We start from the raw sequence: 18,482 nt of genomic DNA on the forward strand, positions 1-18,482 counted from the left end.
ATGGGAATAATCCAAAGGGGATTTCGAATTCTCGGATTTGAGTCCGGCTAGATCTCCGTGGATGGAATTTTTGCCACATTCAATATGGTTATGGTATTATGTTCTACTTTCTGCAATAGCAACCAATGCCTTAAGTTTCATCTTAGGAGTGGGAGTAGGTTATTCTTTCATCGCTTTCCTATCACGTAATGTAAACAAGTGATTTTGTAATGTAAACATAAATTTATTTTTCTTGTTTGCACGACGATCTCTGTAATTTGCTCAAGTGGTTTCTACCGTAAGTTACCAATTGTGTGCGAAACTCCATTTGCGTGTAATAAAAGCGTTTGCAAGTGTTTCATTAACTGAATAAGCGGTGATTCTGTTGTTTGCGTGTGTGTCCGCGTCAGCGTTAGCACCAGGTGCTACGAGGTGCTTTGAAATGATCTCATCTATTGCTCACTTCGATACCTATTTAGGTATAAGTGGACCTCCCGTATCCTAGTCTCTTTTGAAAAGTTTCGCCTATACGTGTAAACTTTATACTTATAATAAAACTTTTGTTAGATGACATTATGTAATCGACACTGAAGCCGAATGTATATTTTTTCTGTTTGTCTGTCTGGCCGTAAGAATACTAAAAATAATGTAATTAAAAATTTTTAGAAATTCGACCACTATGGGGTTGAAGGTTTTTTAATTTAAATCGTTCATGTTTTGAGTTGTATTTTTAATGAAATGATTATTAGTGGAGTATTTATTAGTTATCTATAAAACATGCAAAAATATAAATAGAAGGGGGTGAAATAGGGGTTGTGATAAATAGAAAGAAGTAGTCTACTACTAAGTAAGATTATTTTTATGAAACTAATAAACGCCCGCGACTTCATCCCTTATTATCGATATTTTAAAGAACGATCTTTCATACTTTTTTGTTTGCATATTAATATAAATGACATTTTATTCGAAGTAGGTGTTACTTGATAATATCATACCTAAATAGTTTTATCGACTTTGTGGTTCGATCGTGAAGAAGTAAACCACAGTAATTATGTAATATTATATTTACCTTTATATCAAACAGTTGTATGTTTTAGCATAATATGGTATTTGAATTTCAAAGTTCAAGTTGCATTAGGAAACTGATTCAATAGGTGTTATCTATTAGATTATCTTAATTTATTCGAGCACAATATATCTGCTATTGTAATTTTGTTTTTATTAATATTAATATGTAGTAACCGGTCTTTTTGCAGGCGCGTCCGGTAACATTAATATGTTAAGTGTCAATTTAGCAAATAACGACTGGCGACGTATAGCGTCACTTAGCGATTTTTACGTAAAATCAAAACTAAGCCCTCATTCGCACAAGAGTTTTTTTAACCGACGTTAAAAAAGCGTTCAAATAGAACAAATGCATTCCCAAGTATATGTTCACACGACAGCGTTTTTAAAACATGACGCTTTTTTTGAGCGGTTTTGCATTATCAATTTTGGGCGTTGGAAATAGACCTTCATTTAAATTCATTCTATAAATAAGTATTTGAACGCTTTTCTCTCGAAAACTCTCGTGTGAGGACTAAGATAACTTCAATATTATTTACGCGTTGTAGATTTCCAGAAGATTAATTATTTATTAGTATGTATTATGACTATGTATTTGCGGCGCTTGCCTTTGAGACTTTACGCCCATGGTCAACAGACACTAAAAAATTTTTCAATGCTATATCTGACAAATTGGTCCATGCTTCAGGTGACCTAAGAGCTGGCGCTTATTTGGCCCAAAGTTTAAGCCTTGCTTATCCAGAGGGGTAATAGCGCTAGTGTATTGGGTACCTTGCCTCTGGGTGAACAATTAGATGGTGTGTATTTGTTATAATTATTTTATTTATTATACATTTAAATTTAATATACTATGTATTTCGATTACGAGGAAATTATAAGTATAACATTAGTACAAAATAGGATATTCTTTTTTTAATTACGAGTACTAACATCTCATTATAATAGTCATATTGTTTCATTGTTATAATATTGTCATCTTCTATATTTTAATGGCCCAATACGTTTAAGGGTGGACGAAGTCGCGGGCGTCCGCTAGTCATTTATTACAAAAGTATTCTTTCGCTACCTTGTTCCTTAGTTTTTTGCGATTCTATTAAATCATTTTAATGTACCTAGGTAATGCGTTCTTAATAAGCATTTACGCGGAAACAAATACACTGGAGTCATATATAAAAATATCGATTGCATAATGAAGCTATGTAGTGTCTCTAGAACGTCACTATTAAGATTCATCGTACTACTCACTATTGTTGTTATTATATTATGTATTTACTCACTATTATTTACTACACGCATGTTAATCAGTCGAGTCTTGATTGCCTTTGTTTATTGTACAATGCTTATTCGCTGTGTAACAATATAATTTTCATACCGAGTATTGTGTTCCTAATTGTAACTTGTTAACACGAGCTTTGAACTTTTGATATCCTTGTCATATTAAGTTATAGGTCTCATCATAAAGGAAGGGACTTTTTCCGTGGATCCCTCTGGTATATCCATTTCGATAGCTAGTTTATTCGTAATAAGGCAATTTATTGTATTGAATGTGGTTTTATAGATACAGGTGTGGTTTGTAAAGTACAGATACCATATCTACCGACCGCATTTTGGTGACTATACTAACAGACTCGTGTTTAAAAAAAATCACTTTCACTCTTAAATTCATCACTATCAGCCTATTTTGGTCCACTACAAGGCTTTCTCTTATATATGTCACTGTAAAAAAGTAAATAACGTTAGTTTGTAATCTACCTCGCGAGATTGTAAACTGTCGATAGTTTGTGAACCTAAACAATTTAACGTGTTTAATTCAGTAGAACGTAAGAATATTCTTTATTTTTTTATTCGTACGTTTATAAATAAAAAAATACCTAACCTAACTTTTACCAATGGTTTCTGAGCCATTTAAGTTCCAGTTTTCAGGACTATGTAAAGAGTTCAAAATCCATCGACAGTTCACAATCTCGCGAGATAGATTATAAGTTCACGGTATTTACAATTTTATGGTGACATATTTACAATTTTTTTGGGGTTTCAGTTCCAAAATGGGGAGTACCAACAGCAGTTAGGCAAAATATTGATATGCAAAAAAGAGTCTTTTCTTCTATTGTCTGGTGGTAAATTCGCTATCATAGAGTGCTCGTTATACAAATATACCTAAGAATGTACAGTATATATTATTCGTGATGCTGGGTTAAGGGATTTCCGCCTTAATCGCTCGGTACTTTGAGGACTTCATGACACATTGTGTTCCAAGAAGTGACTTCCTCACCATTGAGAGTATAAGCGCGGACTGTTGTCAGTAAACTATTAAAAATACTCGAAACTCGATTGATTTACATAAAGGAAACGGAATATCGAATTCCGAGATGACTCAAATGATATACACGAATATAAATAAAACATTTATAGCGCGTTAATTTTATTATCACTTAAAAACCTCCGATATTCTACGTATAACTTTATATTTAGTTATTTTTACCATTAATTTGCGTCTTATGATTATTCGTCTAAATGTGGACGAATAGTACAATATGTATAAAAAAGCAGTAAACTGCGTAAAGGTAGTGTGTGGGCTGATTTTACGTAAGTTGTGTACTCTCCTTTATATTTTATAATATATTTTAAATTATTTTAAATTAAATTATATTTTAAATTAATTTCATTAAAAAATTTTAATAAAAAAAATTCAACCGACTTCCAACTCGAAAATTAACCTAAACTAAAAAGCAAAGAATAACATCTTACCTATGTGCTACCTTCTGATCAGTTTGAAGGCGGTGCCAGTGATGTTTTAATTCAAGCCGTTTAAGTTACAAAATTTCAACAACAACAACAACAACCCACCTAACAAGAGTAACTCGTGCAAGAAATAAAAGAGGTATAAATCATTAGAATAAGTACTTTTCGTAATATACCTACGTTAGAAATTGGCAATTGAATTTTTTTTATTTTAAAATGCATAAATAAGTACCTACTAAAATAATATAAAGGTTCTGCTTTTGTTACAGTTTTTGAAATGCTGGTATGCGCACGGCAGTGTGCGCGGCGAAAATCTCTCATCCTCACATTTGGAGAGTTCTGCGTCTTTGCGGCTGAACTGCGGCGGTGTTCGCGGCAGACGAGACAGTAAGCTTTAACTATTCATTTATTATAACACCTAATCCACGCTACAGACAAGTTCAGTTCAGTTTAAACTGCACAAATTTAACTGAACAGTTAAATCGTTCGTTAGTTTTATCTGTTGGTGATAGGTAGGTAAGTATAGTTTTTACTGCCTTTGATTAGGAGGGCGTAGGTTACGGTCAGGGGAATGGACCTCCAACTTTTCAGATATATGCATTTTAATGACATATAGTCTCAGACAGTGAAGTAAAAAAACATCGTTAATACTCTACGTGTGTGAAGTCTGCCAATCAGCATTGGGCCAGTGTGGTGGACTATTAGTCTAACCCCTCTCATTCTGAGAGGATATCTGTTCTCAACAGTAAGTCGAATATAGGTTGTTAATGATGAAATAAGGCTTTTTCGTTACATTCCGAGGATACAAAGTCCATGTTTGATATTTAGTTACAGATGTAGTTACTAGTTATTAGTTTCATATCGTAGTCAGTTTAAAATTAACAAACAATAAACGATCTTCTTTCCAGTAACTATAATAAATTTTCTTTAAGTGCATGCTATTAACAACACGTTGTTATTATACGAGTAATATATTAAGTCATTCTATTGTGTAGAATAAATCCGTCTCCGGAATCCCAATGACTAAGTAAATGTAATAAAATAATAATTGTCCACTTGCAAATAATAATGACAGCGCTTTTAACCGCAAACATAATTGAGCTTTTCTCATGCTCCCTTCCGCTTACGTCCGTTATACGTCAGACAATACCTAATAGACTAACGGTGGAATTCATAGTCGTAGTAGGGGGCCCCTAAGGGGATTATTCAGCCGCTATGTGTCGAATTCAACCCCTACGCGTTTCATAGACAAAAGAAACCCCTCATTTGACAGGAGCTGGCGGCTGACTGCTGAATTACCGATAACTGTCAGCCAAACCGTCCCCTGGTACTTTTTTTGTTGTTATTCGTGATTTATTTATTAAAAAGTGGACTTGGAAAGTGTTAAGACTGTGTATAAACAGCGAGTTATATCAGTATCCAAGATAAATATTCGCAATTGCGTAAATCCAGTTTAATACTATGGCGATATGGAATGTACGAAAGATTCTCATATTAGGCATAATATGCCTCTGTTTGATGAAGAATGAACACAGAAGACCCAAGAGAGGAATACCAATACCGCTATTATTATGCATTCTAGCAGCACTTCGATTCTATGTAACGGGATGTTTCCAGGTACGTACCTCTGTTCATTATCAATAATTTTTTGTTCATGAAGACGCCGCGCGGTTTCACCCTGTGTGGTTCCCATTTCCGTAAGAATGCGGGGATAAAATATAGCCTATAGAGCTCGCGGATAGTGTAGCTTCCCAACAGTGAAAGAATTTTTTAAATTGGTTCAGTAGTTCCAGAGCCTACATACATACAAACAAACAAATCTTTTCTGTTTCTATTATTAGTAAAGATAAATTAGGAGTAGATATAAAACCAATTAGCCCAGTGGGTATGACCTCTGCCTTTGATTATGAGGGTGTAGGTTCCCAACAGTGATAGAATCTTTCAAATCAGTTCAGTAGTTCCAGATCCTATACAAAACAAACAAACAAATTTTTCCTGTTTATAATATTAGTATAGATAAATTAGGAGTAGGTCAAAATCCATATAGCCCAGTTGATATGACCTCTGCCTTCTATTCGGAGGGTGTAGGTTCAAATGCTGTCTGAAACATGCACCTCCAAATCATTTCAGTTATGTGCATTTTATGAATTTAAATGTATATCACATGTCTCATACGTTGAAGGAAAAACATTGTCTCTACATGTGTGAAGTCTGCCAATTCACATTGGGCCAGAAGAAGAAGCCTCAATAGCTCAACGGTAAGAGCGGTTGGACTCATCACCGAGGGGTGGTAGTTCGATCCTCACCCCGTTGGTCTATTGTCGTACCCACTCCTAGCACAGTCTTTTCCGACTAGTTGGAGGGGAATGGGAATATTGGTCATATTATAAAAAAATATGGCAAATATTCTTTTTAAAAAAAAAAAAAAAAAAATTAGTTTGTTTGTAATATACCTATCTAGTTTTGATTTAGGAAATATATAACCTACATAAATGTAACTAACATAATGTTTATTTTCAGACTGTATTTGCAGTCCATCAAGCATTCTATGAAATAACAGAAATGCCACAAGTCAAGCTGTATTGATGGCACGCATAGGTATACATATAAACAACCCCGGAGGACCCTATGCACAGATTTAAAGAAACCGGCTATCATGGCAGGGAATAGCAGTGATGAGCTCTGAGAATACTGTTTTACCAAGAATACTGAGAATACTTTGGTCCTTGAAAATCTGAGTTTTCAGATCACAGTAATTGGAAGACCCACATACCTTGAAAAATCAGCAGCATTTAATATCGAGGTAGTAGGAGTGAGTGCAGTATGTTGTAAGGTGGTCACTCACTCTGAAGTCCATAACAATAGAAAATGTATACAAATCTTAATTGAATGAAATTTATTGATTCACATCTTTAATAAAGATAATTATTAAATGTTTACTTCTGCATTTTTCATTTAAGTCTGGCCCTATAAAAATATACAATAATAACAATAAGTTATATGTAAATTATGTATTTATTGTTGTTATTAATTAAACTTTGTATCAAAAGGATATAGGTTTGATTTTAGAATTGCAATAAGTACTGTGTGGTTCATTATTATCAGCCCATTACCGGCCCAAGCCTACCTCCTAAATATATAATATTATGTGATCTAAAGCTTTGTGAAATGCAATTTTACCACTATTCCTAAGGATAAGCTACACTTATATTTATTTACTGCACTTACTATAAATTGTAAGAAAATACAGCATAATAGTACCTACTTGTAATTATTTCAGGTAATTATAGGTGGTTTTGAGTAAAATAAACAAATTTCCTCTTACAATAATTTTTTTATTTCAAGTAGGATTCCACATTACAAAAAACTATGAAATATCAAACTACTTATATAGTAAATAGTATGCTTGGGATTTCTCTGCGTGATCGTATCACAAATGAGGAGATCCGCAGACAAACCAAAGTCACTGACATAGGTAGCACAGCGAGTCGTGAAGCTGAAGTGGCAATGGGCAGGCCACATAGTTCGAAGAGCCGATGAAATCGCAGTGTTGGTCGAACCCCCACTAGGAGGACCGAGGGCATCAAGCGGGTTGCAGGGAGCCGCTGGACGCTGGCGGCTCGAGACCCTTGTGTTTGAAAGTCCATGCAAGACGGCTATGTCCAGCAGTGGACGTTCATCGGCTGATAATATTGTATATGATCATGTTCGTCCACATAACTTCAATATTTTTCTAACAACTCCTTCTTGTGAGAAAGAAACTTTTTGATAAAATTGATCTATTGTACTCTTGAACGAATTAAATTTTACTACGATAATAAAAACAAAAAGTAAATGAAAATATTAGAAACTCAATTATTTTGTAAAATGTCAAAGAATTAACAAAATACGTCTCTCTGTGGTTGTGTCACAGAATTTTCAAAGATCTAATGTAAAATCATAGACAACATTTGCTTGAAACTCCAGTCACCTAGGGGCTTTCCAGTAGTTTGTTTATGAAATGCAATGAAGGATGATTCAATAGTCAGCCCCTGGGTGAATACTGAATATTGGTTTGTGGGGGATTGTTCACTTCACGACTATGAATTCCAGGGTAAGAGCCCGTAACCTTCGTCATTTTATAAAAGCTGAAACTTTGTCAGCTCATGTTAATACCATAAGTAGTAAGTTAACCAATTTCTAAAGGTTTAGGTTTTTTCTTTGGGAGGTAGCAAGGTTTGAAACTTCAATGGTCTCTAGCGAAGGGTTGCCATGAAGCCAAGTGTCTGGCGAATGGGGATATCATTTCTCCTATTATGCCGATAAAAATATTTAAAAAATTAAACTGTATACTTAGGCGGTTGAGGGTCTGGATCTTTGAAACCTGCTATCTAACAAAGCCACCCCGATCATCTGTAGTAGGAGCATGAGCTGACAAACTTTCAGCTTTTATAAAATGACAAGGGTCTGGCTGTCGCTGGCTCTCCGTCTATACAACCTAAATATGTACCTATACATATTACATTCATGAAATTATCTTTTACCGTTTTATGGTTCCGTATAAAGATAAAAAAACTCAACGTTATATGCACAGCATACATAATATTAGAACAAGGCCATAGGTTCACATTGTTCTCTACGTTAGTCTATGTGCAAGAACCTGAACTTTTGGGTACCTGAGATACCCAAAAGTTACTTCTAAAGCATCATTTAGAAATCATATCGCACTTAAAAAAAAGACTCCCACGTAATGGTAGGCGTCCACATATCCGCATCGTGCCTATCCGACGCATCGCATCATACGTATTTTTAATAATTTTACGATAGATAAAATCCATCGATGCGATCCGTACGATGCGGATGTATTATTATCTATACAAAAATACTAAAATCCGTTTAATGCGATGCGTCCAATACGTAATATGCATACGTACGGATACATACTTACGGATCCGTGGACGCGTACGTGAAAACACTCCTGCGAGTTCATGTTATGCGATTTTTAAAACAAACTATAACTTTTCTTCTACGTCCAACACTATTCATAAAGTGTTACTCTACTTATACAGTTGAAAGTGAGTAATTTTATAGACTACCTACCTATTACCTACGCTATTTATATTCTCTTCTGTTTATAGAGTTTGATGCAGGAAAATAGTTATCTTTAAAATCGAATTACACGTAGTCGCGGGAGTCTATCTTCTCTTTTAAGTGCGATATGTAGGATGTCGATGTGCGTCACGACATAATCTCGTTAAGCCAAAATGACATATTGTCGACCAATAGCGCCGAACTGGAAATATCGCTCTCTCTTTCGTTGCGATACCAAGAAGAGAGTGATTTTACCGGGTCGGCCGCCATTGGTTGAATGTTTTTTTTTGCCTTAACGAGATATGTCGTAGCGCACGTAGTAGACCTAAATAATATTTTAGAAGTAAATTTTGTGTATCTTGGGAATGGGGAATATTACATTATGATGTTCGCGGAACACCATTCTCGTTATTTTGATTCGGACTTAGCCGGTTTTTTAATATAAATTAAGACTATGTTGAAGATGGAGATTGAGATAAAAGATAAAGGAATTCCGTGACTGATTTATCAACGCTAACAAGATCGTTTGTTTGAAATATTAGTAAACAAAAACAAGAATGTATTGTTTTTCTTATTGTTATTTAAGTTTACTTAGTGCTGTAGCACTTTATTGCAGTTAAGAGCAGCGCCTGGAATTTTATGTTAATAATAACTACCCAAACCTGAAGTTCCCACCCCTTAAACTAACAAATATTTTTTTCCCAGTCTAATCAAAAAATATCAAAAAATATAATTGTCAACAAAAGTAAAATTTATGGTGTAAACAACAACTAATTAACGGGGCTAATAGCAGTTTAAAATAAACAAAATGTACAATTATATTATAATGTCGCTTTATAGTCAGACAGGTATTTAATTCGTGCTTCTACTTTAGGAAGAGTCGATTAGATCATTGTTTAAATATAACGAGTATATTATAAACAGGCAGGTGACTTCCACTTGAAATTCGTTCTGATGTTATGTCAGCTTTATACATAGTAATAAGACGGGCATTTTAGCGATTTGCGCATAAAGTCTTGGCAGTAAAACAAATTGTAGACATGCTGTATATAATTGTTATATTGTTATAAAATTGTTATAAAATTAATAAGCATTTAAAACGTGCCTAATTATATTCTTCTTTTATTGAGACAAGAGAGAGAAATATTGTACATATTTACTCTCTTAGCTTTTTTTTCTAGCTTCTCTTAATTCGATTACTGAGCATACTAAAGTGGATGTCAATGAACTTTGGCGGATTACCAATCGTAGTTAGATTGTTGGCTGTAGAAAGTAGTCAAACTCAATATTTAATTGCTTTCTCTCTGGACACAATTAGTAAGCCCACGCGGACAAAGTCACGAGCGTCCGATAGTATGACCATAAATGTCTGTGTAAGGGCAAATACACACGCACTATCATTGCGACAAAAATTGTCTTAAGTAGGTAAACGTATGGTTTCGCTGCAGGTTTTTTTAACTACAAAACTATGACGTGATTGTGTTGTTGTTAGTAGTTTCGACTTTTGTACTATTATCAATTCTGTGGTCTTAATCTTGTAGGTAGCTAAAGTCTGAGTCTTCTTGAATGTGTTCTTGAGTTTTATGCAATGTTGCGTTTGCTATGCAGCAGTTTCTTAGTGGTTGTATTGTGGTTACGACATGGTATAGACTAGCACTAGACTATACACGTAGATATCTCTCGTTTAAATTTGTTAATAATGGTGATTTATGTGAAATGATGCACCTACTATTTATTTTCAACAATTTATTCATACAAATAAGTAAGCACTTATTGTCACGTCGTTTTTCGTAGTGTTGTCAACATGGGCGTATCTAGGATTGTTTCCTGGGGTGGGCCTACATATCAATAAACAGAGTCGACACTCAATATAATTTCGTTAACAATATTTGTGGACGCAAACCTCTGAAATGACTCGACTTAATTTATAATTTTTTCTTTTTGTCTATGGTAGGTATCAGAAATTGTCTTATAATATATTATTTTTCAAAATCTTTATTATAGGTTTTCTTTATTATAAGTTGTAATGGTTATTTTGATATTTATAATTATATTTTGTGTAAAACTATTAGTATTTCGGCGTCCATCATAGAATTTCCAATAGGTAGCCCTACTGGGGTAGGAAGTATCCTAGGGCCCACCCTAGGATACTTTCTAGGGTAGGCCCTGGACCATTGTAGGGTGGGCCCGGCCCACCCGGCCCACCCGCTTTATAAGCCTATGGTTGTCAATACACAAAGATAAAGAATCGTTGTGGTGTAGTTGTATTTCGTGTGTAACAAGCCTTAGTATAATGTCGTAATTAGTGTCCTCGATGTCCACGTCAAGCGCAGCATGAATCAGTTTAATTCTGTCGATGACGGCAGTAGGTACGAGTATGAAGTAGGTACTGCGCGCTCTTGAACCGCCGCAACGACCGCCGCTGTCGTCGCTGCCGTTAACGCGTGCGTTGACCCTTGGCGCATAATATGTTGGTCATGCACTTGTCCTATGTGCAACGAAAGTTTTTGCTGAAAAGTAAACCAATGATGGGTGGACCACCAGCGACATAAACTTACTGTATAGACTGCATTAACCGATCATAAAAACAACACACAATAATTGTTCTAAATGCTGAGCTATTTGACAAGTTTTCGTAGTATTATAATCTTCCATGAGTTGAGCGAAAGTCATTGATCACCGAGTCTATGAACCGTAGGTAGGATAGATAATCTTAAATAGTGAAATGAAATGAAATTAAGTACTCTTAATGTACCAACACCATAAAGTAAACAATAATAACAATGAGGATGATGACTAGGTTTGAATATATTGATTTTTATGATACATTCGGGTAAATAGGGTCAATGTTAACTAATGTATACATAAAAAGCAAAGATTGTCAGGATATTTGCAAAATAAATGAGATTATAAAATTTCAAAAACTATTAAAAATATTTTATCGTAATTAGATGAAAATTTATACAGTTTTAGCTTCCTTACATTAAATGTGACATTTTTTAATATATGAACTATAAGCATAAACGCACAAATAACAAAGATATTAGTAATTTTGTTTGAACGCGCATACAAATTTAACGATCATTACATTGCCTATGACGTCATTATTTCGAGCCATTTTGTATGGGGCGTTTTTCAGGGATCCGCGGCAGCGCCGCAAATCTGACTCTTTAAATCCCTGTAGCTCCGAAAGTAATGATCACAGATATCCTGTTCCTTTTACAAAATTGCTTTACTATTAGTATACTCTTAATTTATATACAATTTAAAAAACTGTCATCATCCCTATTCAGTATGTATGCACTACCGGCCGTCTTATAGCTAAAAGCGATCTCTACCGCTGTAATCTAACTAGGGAAATAATGAAAATATTAAATAACTTAACACAGGCTTAAAGTGCAGGTATACATGTTCAAAGTGTATTTTATAAAAAAGTGATATAAATACAAAAATAATATCTAGAAAAAAAAGTGTAAGTACATGAGAAAGAAAGGATTTTTTCGTATACATACATATTACTTGCAGAATGCGCCTAGATATGTGTATTCAAGAATAAAGTTTTAATGTTGGTGTTCTAGTGTTTTCAATCCTTTATTAGCAAAATATTATTCTGTCTGTAATCGTATTTTATCATTCGTCATTTTGACAATTTCATCTTTTGTTGACAGAACACCAAGTAAGCCTGAGTCGCCAGTGTGGAGCATAGACAAGGAATTTCGGGATAAGGAATCAATTTGCAAACATGTTAACGGTAAGAATATGTCTTTATTTATTGAAAAATTCATTCAATATATTTTCCGTAACTAGGTCATACCCATATGAAAACACATGTTGAAGTTCAAGCGAGGCGCAGGTATTCGCTAGATGCAGGCGGCTCAGGATCGTGATGTTTGGAAGTCCCTGCGAAAGGCCTATGTCCTGCAGTGAACGTCCATCGGCTGAGATGATGGTGACGTTTAAACGAAGAAGAAATTTATTCACACTTCTCCCACATAATTTAAGTGTTGACAACGTATCCTTTTTGTCTAGAGTTCGTTACTCTATAATGACTTTCCACCTACAGTCGTACGCCAACTTATTCGTAGGTGAAACTAGGTGACTAGCAATCGAGCGTAGGTATCAGTGATATAAAATTAAAAATCTCTTCCGTGGCAAATTCTGTACGCATAAGTATTCTTTGTACGTATGACGTAGTGTACGTTTATTTTGTCTTGCGGAAGGTCGTCGTGGAGACGCCAACGTCCGTCACTGTCCGACTGAGGCCGTACTTTGTCTACTTTGTGTTAAAGAATCACATATAGAAGAGATTCTTTTCCGTGATAGTGTTTAGCGGTCTTATTTATTTCTCTAGCTAAATATTTTGCTTTTATATCGCTCCTTTCTAATTAGATCTCAGAATAAAGTCGGCAATCTCGGATACAAGACTTTCTTTATCGGAAATGAGAACATAATTATGTCATCATCTTCACTCGTAGTTTAGCGGTTGTAGTTTGTCTTCTGTTTAAACTTATTAAAGGTAATACAGTAATTTTGTATACTGGTCATATTCTGAACGAATCGTTGATCGAATGTGACTAACTTTCCGCACGGTACCAATCCAGAAATACTTCGGAGCGGCATCCCCGTGCGTGCAGTGGCCGACGCGGGCATAAGTTCACTGTCGCTCGCCCACGCCGGCCCTGGCAGCCATTGATGCGGATATTGTTGTGCTCTTAACAATAAGCCCCTTAATATTATTATATTATAGAGACTTATCTGATATTATCTGTATGTTAAAGATTACGCACATTTCACTCCGTTACCGGATGGTCACTTGAACATTGTAATTGGTCAAGGACTGTCGCATACATCTTATCATCTGCTACTGTTGAATACACACATTTCACTCCGTTACCGGATGGTCTCTTGAACATTGTAATTGGTCAAGGACTGTCGCATACATCTTATCATCTGCTACTGTTGAATACACACATTTCACTCCGTTACCGGATGGTCTCTTGAACATTGTAATTGGTCAAGGACTGTCGCATACATCTTATCATCTGCTACTGTTGAATACACACATTTCACTCCGTTACCGGATGGTCTCTTGAACATTGTAATTGGTCAAGGACTGTCGCATACATCTTATCATCTGCTACTGTTGAATACACACATTTCACTCCGTTACCGGATGGTCTCTTGAACATTGTAATTGGTCAAGGACTGTCGCATACATCTTATCATCTGCTACTGTTGAATACACACATTTCACTCCGTTACCGGATGGTCTCTTGAACATTGTAATTGGTCAAGGACTGTCGCATACATCTTATCATCTGCTACTGTTGAATACACACATTTCACTCCGTTACCGGATGGTCTCTTGAACATTGTAATTGGTCAAGGACTGTCGCATACATCTTATCATCTGCTACTGTTGAATACACACATTTCACTCCGTTACCGGATGGTCTCTTGAACATTGTAATTGGTCAAGGACTGTCGCATACATCTTATCATCTGCTACTGTTGAATACACACATTTCACTCCGTTACCGGATGGTCTCTTGAACATTGTAATTGGTCAAGGACTGTCGCATACATCTTATCATCTGCTACTGTTGAATACACACATTTCACTCCGTTACCGGATGGTCTCTTGAACATTGTAATTGGTCAAGGACTGTCGCATACATCTAATCATCTGCTACTGTTGAATACAATTGGCTTTGACAAAAATAGTGAAAAGTGTTATAAGAATAGAGCAAACTGACATTTTACCGTTGAATAATGTTGTTAAACCACTACGAGTGTATCTACTGTCAAACTGTAAAACAGCGTTTGGATGTAACCTTGGTATTACCTTCACTGGATTCAAGATGCATAGATTTTTTTCGCTCATTTTAAAGATGCATAGATTTTTCATCATCATTAGAATTTTAGAAATTCTAGCTCTTAACAAATAGTATGCCTAAACTAATTAAAAAGAAAAATGCGTGTTTTCCTTAGTTTTATGAGCTAGCAAATAAGAAGCGAAGCCAATCCATCATAATGCTATCACAATAATGATTGATTGAAAAGTATACACTTGTAATTGTCTGCCATAGCGCAACAAACATCAACTCTATATGGTTAGGAGGTGTGAAGTGTTGATCACCTTAATTGACTTTGACTTACATGAATGTCGAATCTATTTTACCGACACGAAAGAGGAGGTTCTCCTTCGATACAAGGTATTTTACCCGACGGCAAGAAGGTTTATGTCTCTTCATAGTTAATCCATGTTCTAAAAGTGTCCGCAGACATACTTACACATTGTAAATTGACTAAATTGCAAAATCTTACAGTTGTATGTTTGCGGGCAGTCTTATAGATTTATTCGCCTTCCTTTAAGCTACCGTCGAGGTATGGTTGGAATAAACTTGTAGATCTGTCAAGTAAGCCTCTTTCTGTCTAAAGCTTTGGTCGCCGTAGCGGCACGCCGCAAAGACGTTGACTGCGACGGAACAAAATACCACTCTACTAGTAGATGCCGCGCGGTTTCACCCGCGTGGTTCCAGTTCCCGTAGGAATACAGGGATGCAATATGGCCTATAGCCTTCCTCGATAAATGGGCTATCTAACACTGAAATAATTTTTCAAATCGGACCGGACTCGGATCGGTAAGAATCGGATCGAATCGGACGGATCAGTAGTTCCTGAGATTAGCGCGTTCAATCAAACAAACAAACTCTTCAGCTTTATAATATTAGTATAGATTACGTGTCCGACGCTGCAAACTGCACACAGCAACGGCGTGCGGCGTGATCAAGAGACTTTAGACTGCAACTTGTCATATAAAACAATTCATCCCCACTTTACATGTAGGGTAGCTTGATAAATAATTTTTCAAGGTTTTATTTTAGATCTTTGTCGGCGTTGTATCGCACATTAGTTATGCTTCTAAAAGCTGTAATCTATAGCTTTTAATAGTAACAGTTTCCGAGCTACAACGCGGACGGACGTTCAGACAGATATAGCGAAACTCTACCTAATGGTTCCATATTGATTACAGAACCCTAAAAATATTAATATTTCGATTCAAACAAAGCGCTAGCTTGGGATTATAATCGTCCAGTCTGTAACTCTGTAGGGAAGCCGTGGTCTGACGTCATCTCGCGGCGCATCTTTGTTTATTAACAGAGTACATTTAAGTCCACAGTGTCGTAAAAATGTGACGATGTTTTTTGTTTACGCTTTGTCTACCGTTCTCGCTATAGTATACTAGTAGTACTGGTTGGTTATCAAAGTTCTATTGTTTTTAGGGTTCCGAACGTTAGTACAAAAACGGAACCCTTATAATATCTCCCGCGAACATTTTAATGTCTGTCTATCTGTCTGTTTTTTTTTTATTTAGAGCGTTTCAGTTTCATTATACTAGAAAATATTTAATTATCATATCAGATCACGTGAAATCATTTAATTGTCTGTGTGATAGTTTTATTTGCATTATATGGTTTAAAATAAAAAAAGATATATTTTTTTTATGAAACTCTTTGCTTCAAACGATTCAAACATTTGTATTAAGTGATAGGTACCTAATCTTCAAAGATTTACACATAATGGATATCTTGCCAATTAATACTGTATTTGTAATCATTAAATTAATGTGTAGCTTTAAAAGTAACATTTGCAATAGTACCTAAGTTTACTTCCTAATGATTTAGATTAATATTTTGATTAGATAAAACTGTACAGTTAAAACTGAACGTCTGTGGGTTAAGCTACACCGTCACTGACTTAATCCACTAAAATAGACAGCTCCATTTTCCTGTATATAGTTGTAATTAACCGGTAGGTATAATGCGATCAAAGGCTTATAGCATGATTAACTTTTAAGTCGATGACACAAGCATTAATTACAGATGGTTTGTAACACAGCTTCCCTGTGTTGGTAATGTCTAAATTTGTACACTTTGCGTATTCAATGTTCCGGTTTGTTAATAAATAATATGCTTACATACATTTATTATGTATACATGGTATCAGAATCCAAAAGCAGAAAGCTTATTTGAGCTCAATCACGATTACCTCAATTTCGATAAACGTAAATTTCGTAAACATTTTTTCTAATAAGTTTTGACATACTTAAGAATCTACTCGTAACCACGGTAACATACTTCACATCACACTAATATATAAATGCGAAAGTTTGTGTCCGCTTTTTAGGGTTCCGTGGTCCACAAGGAACCCTTATTGTTTCCCCATGTCCGTGCCTAATAATACCAGTAGTAGTAAGATGTGTATAACGACGTAACACAGAGACGAGAAATAGAATGATGACCAATAGCGGCGGAAAGCGAAAGTGGTGCGTAATGCACCATATGCCTACAGGTTTAAATAAATTTTTTAAGAATTTTGATTTATCTAATCGCGAAAAAACACAAATTTAACATATTTTGTGCAAGTTTTTACACAACAATATTTTTTTTATTCTTTACTTGTTAGTCCTTGAATACAATCTTACTTGATGCAAAGTGATGATGCAATCTAAGATAAAAGCGGGCTAACTTGTTAGGAGGAGGATGAAAAGCCACATCCCTTTCGGTTTCTATACACGACATCGTACCGGAACGCTAAATCGTTACGTCTTTGCTGGTGATAACTAAGCACGGCTAAAGCCTCCCACCAGCCAGACCTGGACCAATTAAGAAAACCTCAATCGGCCCGGCCGGGGATCAAATCCAGAACCTCCATCTTGTAAAATCACCGCGCATACTCTTATCACTGCGCCACGGAGGCCGTCAAAATATGCGAAACGATAAGGAATTACTCAGTTTAATTATGGTAATTTAAAAAGATTTTATTGAAAATACATAATACAATATGGTACATATTTAATTTTAATTTATTATGTATAATGTAGTTTAAACATCAAGAATTCTTGAACCGTAAACGATTACGCGTAATGTTAAAACAATACGGATAAAAGGGCTTAGTTCCGCATAATCGTGTAACGCACATGTAAACAAACTCAAATAAACGGCGGGCGCGGCCTTCCCGCTCTTCCGTACAAACTATAAACAGAGTGCGGAAACTCTGCATTGCGAGGCAGATGCACTAAACCAAATTATACCGTCTTGATGTTTATTGCTTCAAACGTTAGGATTTACTACGAAACTAAAGGGACAGGTCAGTTGCATGTTGCAATGAGCTTAGAAGGTTAACTTTAAGCTAGTAGTTAGATATATATATTTTCTATATTCCGATTATATTATACTGTAATACCCATTATTTACATTCATAAACCTTGGAATATCACATTTTATAACCATTAATATAATGTATTCTACATTGTTTTGTACGGAAATAATGTCACTATATATATGCTCAAATATTATATTTTGTCCCCAATTTAAAAAATAATGTTATATTTTTACACGTATGTAGAAATCGGAATATTTTTCTTGCGATTTCTTACGTCTGTTGACATCTGTCGTCTGTTGTTCCTTATCACTGGAGTGATTTGATGGAACGATGTGGATTTGTTTGTATTAAGTTATTCTTAATGTGATATTTTGTTAAAATATTATTGTTGTTGAATGACGATTTGATCTAGAAATTACCAAACGTATGTTCAATAGTTGAAATTGTTGATAGATTTA

The 18,482-nt window shown here is 35.3% G+C and overlaps 1 protein-coding gene and 1 long non-coding RNA gene across 5 annotated transcripts in view; both read left to right on the forward strand.

Moving 5' to 3' along the window:
* LOC112043347 (uncharacterized) overlaps positions 1 to 18,482 on the forward strand; it is a 97,444-nt gene that overhangs the window by 56,723 nt on the left and 22,239 nt on the right. For all 4 annotated transcript variants that reach the window (XM_024078727.2, XM_052881261.1, XM_024078722.2 and 1 more), the window contains exons 4-5: positions 4,056 to 4,173; positions 12,525 to 12,607. In XM_024078727.2, the coding sequence (XP_023934495.2) occupies positions 4,056 to 4,173; positions 12,525 to 12,607 (201 nt within the window). The remainder of the gene's footprint in view (positions 1 to 4,055; positions 4,174 to 12,524; positions 12,608 to 18,482) is intronic.
* LOC128198060 (uncharacterized) lies at positions 4,577 to 6,725 on the forward strand. Its single transcript, XR_008250798.1, has 2 exons — positions 4,577 to 5,403; positions 6,307 to 6,725. It is a non-coding gene; the product is annotated as an uncharacterized LOC128198060 (long non-coding RNA).

The sequence above is a fragment of the Bicyclus anynana genome, chromosome 4 (genome assembly GCF_947172395.1).
Source record: "Bicyclus anynana chromosome 4, ilBicAnyn1.1, whole genome shotgun sequence".
NCBI classification, from domain to species: Eukaryota; Metazoa; Arthropoda; class Insecta; order Lepidoptera; family Nymphalidae; genus Bicyclus; species Bicyclus anynana.